The 11,409-nt window shown below is 38.6% G+C and overlaps 1 protein-coding gene across 4 annotated transcripts in view; it reads left to right on the top strand.

Annotated features, from left to right (window-relative positions):
* Positions 1-8,942: 8,942 nt before the first annotated feature.
* Positions 8,943-11,409, top strand: part of LOC126376202 (Fanconi anemia group J protein homolog) — an 84,985-nt gene continuing 82,518 nt past the window's right edge. For all 4 annotated transcript variants that reach the window (XM_050023446.1, XM_050023448.1, XM_050023447.1 and 1 more), the window contains exons 1-2: positions 8,943-9,563; positions 11,144-11,255. In XM_050023446.1, the coding sequence (XP_049879403.1) occupies positions 9,153-9,563; positions 11,144-11,255 (523 nt within the window). In that variant the 5' untranslated portion in view covers positions 8,943-9,152. The remainder of the gene's footprint in view (positions 9,564-11,143; positions 11,256-11,409) is intronic.

The raw sequence follows: 11,409 nt of genomic DNA, 5'->3' as shown, positions 1-11,409 counted from the left end.
AAGTGTTTGGTGTCGCGAGCTGATTGGCTGCCTCTATGGCTAGAGTAATCGGGTCGTCGGGAAACACTTATGAGCTTTTTTTTTAAAACGTGACTTATTGTAGATTTGCCGCAGATGGCATTAACTACTTAGCCGGATCACTTGTGAGCAATAACGTGATTTTTGTATGGAGTGTCAGTCGCTTCGAAATTCAGTATTAGAGTCAGTGTCTGGGCTGTGACGTAACCAAATTATTTAGCATTCTTGACGTGCGAAACTTTTTTAGACCGATACAAACGAGGATTAGGAATTAGGACATTTCACGGTTTGCCAGTTGCCACCGCGCCACACTACTACTAGGGGTGTGCAACGCAGACATCGTTTATAACGCACGGCCGCGCAAACTGAATTGAGTGATTGGCGAGTGTGGTAGACGGTGGTAGACTGTGGTCACGCGTCTCTAGGGTCTTGATTTTGGAGACGACGAGAATCAAAAAGTTTTTTTTTTAAATTCGCTAGTCAATTCAGTTACTTTATATTGAACTTTTTTTACTTTTGATTATATTCGCCGCAAATGACATTAACTACGAGTACGGTCACGAGCATTAATATGTATACACTTTGGTACCATGTCACATTAACTTTTTTGACAAATTGAACTGTAAGTCTCACTAAATGTCAAATATGTTAGTGCGACAGAGTCCTAAAGTGGGTACATTATATTGCTCATGACTGTACTTGGCCGGACAAAAGAGGAGCGCTAATGGCTCTCACCCGGTACAAAATTTACGCCTTTCCTTTTCGGTGGATAAGAAAATGACAGGTATAACTTAAAATTAAATTAGATGGTGTGTACCGGAATCAGCACCAATATAATATCCTAAAAGAAAAAACTAACCATTGACTGTTAAGATTTATTCCGCCACAAAACAAAATAGTTGTAAAACTCGACCAAAGATAAAATCCATCGTTAATTCAACTTGTTTTAATTGACCCTTATCAGCTGGATTTTATTGCACTTCCCGCGATTCCCTTTTAGCAGGAGATTAATGGCAAAGACTATACGCAGGGGACGAGTGACAGATGCAATAAAATGTGTACAAACATCTTTACTTCTTGCGATATTGATCTATCAGACTGCGAGATAGGAATGAATCAACGACAATCGGCGAAACGGTCGAACGTTGAGCTAACAGCACACATCGGACACTTGATACCAAAAACCTCGTTTTACACAGACACTACACATTAACGTTATCGTATACGCACATCTGTGTGTGTGACGTCTGCCACTCACACGATTGAAGACTAAACTATGTTCGAGGGGGTGAGGTAAACCTAGCTTAGACGCTGGTGGGTAGCGGAGAGTTGCCATTCTATACGTAGGATTATTCCTTATTCTATGGAAACGGTCGCACGTCGAGCTAATAGCACACCCCGGACACTTCATACCAAAAACCTCGTTTTACACAGACACTACACATTGACGTTATCGTATACGCGCATCTGTGTGTGTGACGTCTGACACACGATTGAAGACTAAACTATGTTCGAGGGGGTGAGGTAAACCTAGCTTAGACGCTGGTGGGTAGCGGAGAGTTGCCATTCTATACGTAGGATTATTCCTTATTCTATGGAAACGGTCGCACGTCGAGCTAATAGCACACCCCGGACACTTCATACAAACAACCTCGTTTTACACAGACACTACACAAAGACGTTGTCGTACACCCGCATCTGTGTGTGTGACGCATACGATTGAAGACTAAACTATGTTCGAGGGGGTGAGGTAAACCTAGCTTAGACGCTGGTGGGTAGCGGAGAGTTGCCATTCTATACGTAGTATTATTCCTTATTCTATGGAAACGGTCGCACGTCGAGCTAAAAGCACACCCCGGACACTTCATACAAACAACCTCGTTTTACACAGACACTACATATTGACGTTATTGTACACGCAAATCTGTGTTTGTGACGTCTGACGCCTTACGATTGAAGACAAAACTATGTTCGAGGGGGGGTGAGGTAAACCTAGCTCAGCCGCTGGTGGAGAGCGGAGTGTTACCGTTCTATACATAGTATTATTCCTTATTCTATGCCCTCGATCACCCAAAATTATAACGGTTAGATTAGGTTACACAGAATCCATCAGTCGGTTTTCACAACACATTCGAGTAAATAAGCGTCTGGAACAGTCTATTTTTTTTTATATCCACTTCCAGTCCAACACAAAGTCATATTCTTCTACCATGTGGGTTGTGAGATGAATTACCAATCTCATCAACCCTGGTGTCAGGTTTGTTATTGAGCCGCCAAAGGCCTCTGACGTGGCTCATGTAACGACTACTCACTTACATCAGTAGTAACCGGGACCAACGGCTTAACGTGCCTTCTGAAAGTACGGATCATCTTACTTTTTGGACAGTCAGGCGGTCAGCCTGTAATGTCCTAATCAAACTAGGCATCCCAAAGTGATTTTTTGTGATATGTCCCCACCGGGATTCGAACCCGGGACTTGCGGATCGTGAGCACAACGCTTAACCACTGGACCACGGAGGCCGTTAAGTCATGTTTAAGAAAACAGTAGCATATTCCGTATGGGGGTGGAAATGACGTCGCTTTGCCACCAAACAGTAGTGGCGCAACCCCAACAATAATTGACATGGTTTATTACTCTTCCTCTATCTAAGTTGCGCTTTTATCAGCGAATGTCGCGTTTCTATCCCTTCTACCAGTTATAATCAAATTCAACCTTATTTCTAAGCAGCAAAGCTGTTGGGAGATGCTTTTGTAACTTGGCAAATCACAGTTGAGTTTCTACTTAATTTGATGACGAAACTATCGGTAAGTATCGGATTTGAGCATTATCGGGTCTTCTAGTTATGTTAGGCTAACACCACACTCCGGTTCTTCATAGGTGTGATCGAGGGACTAGTATTTTTCAGCGGTGAAATAAAGCATCGTGAGGGTTACCTCACAACACATAACTTAACATACATAAACAGCCTATATACGTCCCATTGCTGGGCACAGGCCTCCCCTCTATCAACCGGAGGGGGTATGGAGCATACTCCACCACGCTGCTCCAATGCGGGGTGGTGGAGGTGTTTTTACGGCTAATAGCCGGGACCAACGGCTTAACGTGCCCTCCGAAGCACCGGAATCATCTTACTTTTTCGGACAAACAGGTGATTCAAGCCTGAAAAGTCCTTACCAAACAAAGGACAGTCTCACAAAGTGATTTCGACAATGTCCCCATCGGGAATCGAACCCGGACCTCCAGATCGTGAGCCTAACGCTCTAACCACTAGACCACGGAGACCTCACAACACATTCCCGAGAAATGCGTTTCGGAGGTACGTGACCTAATCTATATTGGGCTGGTTTTCCCTTTGGTTTGGAAGGTTAGACAGACAGTCGCTTCCGTAAAAAACCAAACCAGTCAAATCTTTAGGTTAGGTAAACGGACAGCTGACCCCGTGAAAACGGGATAACACTAGAAAGATGATGATCGCATTTGAGTATTAGGTATTTTCATACTTTTTAACATATTGTCACTGAAACTGAAAAAGTGAAAGTAAAATAAAAGTTGAAGTGAAGGACAGTGTTTTTGCAGTGTTAAGTGCAGTGTTAAGCGTAGTGTTAAGCGCAGTGTTAAGCGCAGTGTTAGTGTAGTGCTAGTGTCGTGTTTCGTGCTGTGTTCGAGTGTCGTGAAATAAAGTGAAGTGACGGTGATAGGCCCGTGCCCCAGCAGTGGGGACGTAAATGGGCTGATGATGATGATGACGATGACGGAGTTTACCGTGAAACCCTGCGCGGAAGCTGTACCGTGTGTATAGTGAATAAATTCGTTTCTCCCTGGACTCAGCGAGTTTCTTTCCAATCCTTAATCCCACTTCCGTAAAAATATATCTGAATAGGTACCCTCAGCGAGTATCGCAGTGTGAACAGAAGCAAAGGGGAGCCAGGACGTCTTCACACTGTAATTTATGACGTATACCAATTTGTTGGAGTCGTATTAAAAGGCGGACATAAACTGTTGAATGGCCCGAAAAATGGGGTGCCATCCTTGAATAAAGACACACTGTTTACGCGTTCATTATTTTCCTGCGTTCAAATGTTTTTGAAACTTTGAAGGAAGATAAAATAAATAAAGTAACCTCTTTCTTTTTTAAAGTCAGTCAAAACTAAAAAAAATAGCTGAACTGTTTGCTATTTCGTGTGAAATCAACTTGTCTTTTGTTTCTGTGTACAATAAACGAAATAAATAAATTAATTAAAGGATACGGTTTATTTATTCAAAACGTGCGTTTTTTTGTGTTTAAGGGCCTTGTGGATTCATACTAAAGATGACCTTTGAAAAGATTCTCATAAAGTTCCGTCTAAATGTCCTGCGTGTCAACACAGGACCACAATGAATTGCCAGGCTTGCTTCTCAAACGAAAAGTTATCAATTTCTCTTAAACGTAATTGACCGTACTTGTGAGTAACTTCTAGCTTGTGAACGTGAGACTTGTAAGTTTTGATAAACACGGCACAAGACAAATATAATCATGAGAAAGAATAAGAAATAATACTTACTACGTATAGAACGGCAACTCTCCGCTCCCCACCAGCGTCTGATTTCCCTCACCCCCCTCAGACTTCAGTTTAGTCTTGAATCGTGAAGCTGTGTCTGGGTAAAACGAGGTTGTTTGTATGAAGTGTGCGAAGTGTGGTTATGTGTTAAGTTTTGCAAGGCGGGACGATAACGGATAAACCAAGGCAGTTACGTAATTGAGGCCAAAATATGTTTAATGACTCGGAGGCAGTCAGGTGATAGAATTTGTCATGTATCGTGGTTTCCAAGATTTGTGCCCGATTAATGGTAATAGACTCGCCCCCTAGGGCTTAGACATAGGCGAAGAGTGGGTGTATATACAACAGGGCCCGCAGAATACCAGCGTCATGGCTCACGCCGCGACTTATGCTGAGCAAGGTCCTTTTATTCCGGACGCCACCGCAGATGATCGAGCCGTCGCGTCAGTACGTTGTATTTACGATACTTACTTTTATTATTATAATTATTTTCATGATTTTGCTTTGTTTTTTTTTTGTTAATGATTTTTGATCTTGGTTTTTATTTTTGTTTTTTTCTGTGTATTGATTTCCGTGTGGTTTCTGTCCTGTGTTGAATGTAATGTACCTGTCTGTCAGTGTCTGTGGTGTCTGTTTGGCTCTTGGTTTATGTGGACTGTATGTGTAGATGGTGAGAGGTCGAGGGTTCTAATTCTAACTGCAGCGAAACACTAGATTGTTCCTTGTCACTATTTAATTAAATTGTTATTGGTAAAATACACAAATACACTTTCGCGGGAGGCGTCGGCCATTCGATTCGTACAACATTGCCATACCAAAAAATATTAATTATTTTTCTATACTTGTGTTGCCAGCAATAGTGTCCGGAAGTAATAAATGTTTCTTTCTTTCTTTATACTATAGGTACACCTCTACTTATTCGGGTTCTTATGCAGGCATGATGCTATGTTAAGTAACATATCCAAGAGCAACCAACTAAATTGCCAGAACAGTTTAAACACACGATCTGGTACTTAGTCGACTTATCCCGTCATTACATCGCGAAGATGTCACCTGACGACGGATTATGGAGGATCATACTCGAATTTCCAAAAGGTATTACTGTGTCACTACATTGATATCAACCGTAACGGGTCAAGCCGTTATTAAGAAACCTTAATACGGATTCACTTGGTACATTTACTTCGCGCTTTAGTAGTTTTTTGGCAGTCTTCCTTTTGATCCACTTTTTACAACTAACATAAGTTCATGACGCTCCTCCGTGCTTCGGAAGGCACGTTAAGCTGCATTAGCAGTCGTTAATAACCATCAATCCGCACTGGGCCCGCGTGGCCGCGTGATGGTTTAAGGCCCGATCTCCCTATCCATCCATAGGGAAGGCCCGTGCCCCAGCAGTGGGGACGTTAATGGGCTGATGATGATAAAGTTCATGACGATGGAATATATTCCAAATGGGGTAGTTACGGTACATCCATCGCAAGATGAACTCACCCAGCTGACTTGCCCACTACTCACATCTTACCAAGTTTCTGTTAGACCAACGTAATAGGCGGTAGCCGTATCGCCGTCGAGCCAACTGTGTTAACGTACTTAAGATAAATTAATAACTCATTGGTGTAAGTCCACAACTAGGAAAACTTAGTTATACTTGAATTTAATAATATATTTATACAACCTCCATGGTCTAGTTGTTAGTGCGTTGGGTTCACTATATGGAGGTCCGGGTTCAATTCCCAATTCGGAAATTGTCGAAATAACTTTGCGAAACTGGCTTTTGTTTGGCTAGGACATTGCAGGAATCACCTTGATTGTCCGGAAAAGTAAAATGCTTTCCGTGCTTCGGAAGGCAAGTTAACCAACAGGTTAACTTGCCTTCCGATTATAACCCAGACCAACAGGTCTGGGCTATAATCCCATACAACTCCACCAACCCGCAGTGGAGCAGTGTTGTGGAGTATGTTCCATACTCCCTCCGGTTGACTTAAAGATGTCTTGTGTGCAGCAATGGGACGTATATAGGGTATATTATGTTATAGACAGGTATCTAATTAAATTACTTTTAAATTAATTAGTTTTTTAAGTTTACAGAGTACCAACCAGACATTACGTAAAGTTCAACTATGGTTCAACAACAAGGCAGTAAAAGAACAAATTGGAAAGAATTAAGCCGACTGATTCAACTGCGAGCTCTCTTCCTAATTGCGTTGGCTAAACAGCGTGGTGTCGGGTTATAAACCAAATTATAACGCGCCATAACCTCTGGTGACAACTCACTCGTGTAATGGCGCCGCTTTTGGCGGGAACGCGGCTGATGCTACGCAACGGCAACGCGCCGCTCAGCCAGACTGACTAATGCACAAAACGTTAATGGAGGGTGAACAATAAAATACATTTATGCATTTGTTGTGATATTTCATTACTTTGTATCTAGATACGTTGTTGCACAATATACGACGCCTTCAACCCCTCAGCTGGTCCCATTTGTCCGGCCAAGTAATGAATTCCATTTGGGGAAAATCTACAGTATCTCACGTTACTTTGAATTTGGTTTTGCTAGATTTTTATCAAGTTAGTATGTTCTTCAAAAGGTTTCAGAAAAAGTCACTCTTAATAATTACTTAGTCAGAGTCCTGTGGGCTTCAGGGGTTTGAAAACTCTGGTTAATGAGTTGCGTATTAGCCTAAACACTTCCACCAATCCGCACAGGAGCAGCGTAGTGGAGTACACTCCATACTCCCTTCGGTTGATTCAAGGATTTTTTTTTCTCTTCTTTGGAAGGAAATATTTACATAGCAGTGCGAAGGCTGCGTTGGAAGATAGGAATTTTACCAAATGTAAAAACTCTTTTAACGATTTTTTTTTCCACATTCTCATACTATACTGCCTGGCATTTATTTTCTTCTTAATTAGAATGACAGTGATGTCAGCATTGTAGAAAACATTAAAATATTGATAAACAGTTATAAAATTGTAAAAGTGATAAAAAAAATGTGTTGGCTTGGTTGGGCTGTGGCCTTTTCCCTGTTCTCCTACATGTTTCATCAAAATCAACAAAAACATTAATTTTTATTAGCACATTTAAAATAAATAAAGGAATCGTGCTATTAAGATAAAAAATCATTTGAATGTCATCATTTATTTCAATATTCTAAGGTGATTTATCTCAATTTGTATCACATATAGCTATTTTGAATTTTCATATTATGTTATAATCATAAAATAAGTACCTACTTCTCTAATTTTTTTTATAAAAGTTTGATTTCATCCACATTGATTTGTTCTCAGATTGTACAAAACGAGCATGTTATAAGAAGGCTTAAAATAAGAATCTGTTATCTCTACAGAAGAACAAGAAGCTTTTTGTAATGCAAATAAGAATATTTCAATGTACAGAATATTGCAATTCTTGTGATGTCCCAATTCAAAAATGTCCCGAATTTAAAAATATTGCGAGTACACGATAGTAAAATGTTATCGTTGTTTTATTTTTGAATTATTTTTATATATTTTTTATTAGTAATCTTTCACAGCTAAACACAAATATTAGTCATAAATATTAATAAAGTAGTTTATCAATACTTTCATAAATCCATTGTTATCGAAACGAAACGAAACTGTGGCATGAAGAAAAACGAAACGCTATTAGTGACAGTTTGTTTTGTCAATTCTGACAGTTGTCAAGGCTTTTTGGCGGGAAACGGGAACGGGACAGTTGCTTTCTTCATTGAGTAATCTAAATAATTAATACGAAGTGGTGTTTTGTGGTTAATGATCGCATTAAGTTAGTCGGAAGACATTCGCGAGTGTTATTATATTGGAGTATTCAATAAACAAAGTGTATCTGCCTATTTTCGCTTCGTGTCAGGAAGCCGCTTCATAACTCAAAAGTTTATGCGGACTTTTGAGTTAATTCGTTTGGGGTTCGGAGTAGGAGTCTACTCCGAGGGTGGGGGCTTAGGTTTCATCATCATCACCTTTCATCATTTCATTAATCATCAAGAAAAAAAATACGTCAGACATGGCTGTATGGGCATAGTTCCCTTTGCCTTACCCTTCGGGGAAAACAAAAACAAAAACAAAAAACATGACAGTTGTCAAACGATACCTGTTATCGCTAGTGTTGCCGAAAAATCGATAGTTTCACTATCGATAGTAAACAGCCAAAATCATGTACCCAATCGATAGGCCTATCGATAGTATCGATAGTATCGATAGTATCGTTACTTATCAATAGTATCGCTAAAAAATAGCAATCGATACTATCGATACTATCGATACTATCGATACTATCGATTAACTATCGATACTATCGTTTTTTGGTAAACTATCGATAGTTCGATCGAAAACTATCGATAGGGCACTATCGAGCGGCAACACTAGTTATCGCTTTGTTATTAATTTATCATTTGCAATTTTCACCTAAATAATCCAAGTTTACTGTTTAAAAGTTATATTTTTAGTGTAAATTATAAAAGAATTAAAGGTCTGAAGCAATTTACAACGTAATTATGTGACGATAAAAACATTAAACCTTATCAGTGTTCGCGCGGGAACTGTAGTTTGTTTAGTTTTAAACGTTTATTTTTGTTGCAAAAATGTCTTCACCGATCCAAATATCCGATGATGACGAGAGTTTCGACCAAGTAGACTGTGATAATCGTCAGACAACGAGAGATATTCAAGAAATGGTGGATATCAGCAGCGATGATGGCACGGACTGCGAGATTTCAGATGACGATGCTCTTCCCGCTGTGAATTTACGCGGACCTCGGGAGATTTCTAGGAGCGCTGTAATAAGAAATATATTTCCTACAAAACCTCAAAGTAATGCCATTGGAAATGCACCTTCAACCTCGACCAGGGTTCCGGAACATGTCGCGACAAGTTCGGGATTGGCGCCCCAGCGCACCGAGCCCAAAATAGCCGGCACAGTGAGAAGTATAGGTGGAGTCCCAGTACGAATGCCCGTGGAGCCTTACGGTTGTCAAGTTGCTCTTATGGCCAAGGTAAAAATCTTACATTTCTATTTCTGTTTATTTTTGTATTTCCTTTATGTGCAATAAAGTATGTTTGCTACATACAATTTCAATTACATTTTTCTCCTTAGCCTAGATTGTCACATTGGCAGACGACGGCCCTTTCTATGATAAAAAAAATAAAACAAAACGCCCTATTGCAGAAAAAGGAACTAAAACATAATAGAATTAATGATATATGTGGCAGGCAAAATACATTTATCTTCCTGTGCTATTTTTAGACACAATATCTATCAGATGACACATCGAAGCAATCCATCTATAAAAATAATATTGCTAATTGACATTTGAGTGCATGTCACACTTACTTTTATATGCACAAATGTCAAATTGCAATATAAATAATACTCTGTCATACACAGAATTGTTTTAACGTATGAGGAGAGTTTTGGCTCTGCAGATATCTTCTTTATTAAACAAAATGAATTTATATAATTCATTGTGAGACAGTTTCCTATATTTGATAATGAACCGGATGACAGAAATAGCAGACCTAATTTGTTTAAAATAAAATAAAAATATTGCTTCTTTAGATGAATCCCTTCGATGTGGCCTTTTTAACCCCCCCCACCTAAAATCAGTCATTAAGTATATTATTGTAATTTTTGTAATATTTGACAGACATGTTTAATGTTTGAAATATAGAGAACATTGGAGTTTTCTGATACTATAGAATTATAAATTTTATCCAACGTTTATACTTTACACAGTTCATGCTAAAATAATGTAACCTTACAAATATGTTTGATGGTCTGCATTCTAATACAGTTTTCAAGTTCTTAATAGATATGTAGAAAGATAAAATCAAACAGAAAAAAAAAGATCAAATACATACTTTATTGCACACAAATAAAACATACTAACATTTAGCAACAGTACAAAGGCCTTATCCAATCAACCAATCCAATTGGTTTATTGTTTTTTTTTTTTGCACACTGTTTTCTATTTTTAAAAGTGCTGTTAACTTCCCAAACACAACGTAAAATTCAACATTACATACATACTCACACTTAGTTTTCCAACAATTTGTAAGAAATTCATTTTTTAATCTGTTATATTACAAATTAAATGAAATAAATTTATTCACTCTAGTGTGGTACAAAAGATCGTACTTAAATAATATATTGTATTACACAAAAAAGTCCATCACACAACCTTATTTTGATTTTGTTTTGTTTTTATTTTTTTGTTAATAAGTTTTGATCTTGGTGTTTTGTTTTGTGTACCTACTTATTGATTTCCGTCTGGTTTCTGTCCTGTATTGACTATATATATAATAGATATATATTGTATAATAGATATATATATAGATATATTATATTCTATTCTATTCAATTTAATTCAATGTAATTGTTGTTCCTTTGTGTTACTGTGTATTTAAAATTATATATATATTAACCTTAATTGAAGAAAAGGGTTGTGAGTTAAAATCAATTAAATTAATAAAAAAATCAAAATCAAAAATCAAATCCAATCATTTATTTGATTCATTGTTTTGTAAACAGTTGGTAGGTAATAGGCAACTAAATAACGAATTATTTATTAACTAGGTGATAACAGCAATCAAGCAGAGAAAAAACTGCTTACTGGAGAGTCCAACGGGGTCCGGCAAGACATTGGCGTTGCTGTGTGGAGCCCTAGCTTGGCAACAACACGAGACAGGTAAGTTTACTATCATTTTATAATCTATATTTCCAAACAGGAATGTAAATTATCAAGATACGAACGTACGTACGTTAATACGTTATAGAACTCCATGGTCCAGTGGTTGAGCGTTGGGCTCGCGATCCGGAGGTCCCGGGTTCGAATCCCGGTG

The sequence above is a fragment of the Pectinophora gossypiella genome, chromosome 20, assembly GCF_024362695.1.
Source record: "Pectinophora gossypiella chromosome 20, ilPecGoss1.1, whole genome shotgun sequence".
Taxonomy (NCBI): domain Eukaryota; kingdom Metazoa; phylum Arthropoda; class Insecta; order Lepidoptera; family Gelechiidae; genus Pectinophora; species Pectinophora gossypiella.
Note: the sequence above shows the minus strand (reverse complement) of the source record. Positions and strands in the feature narration are given on the sequence as shown.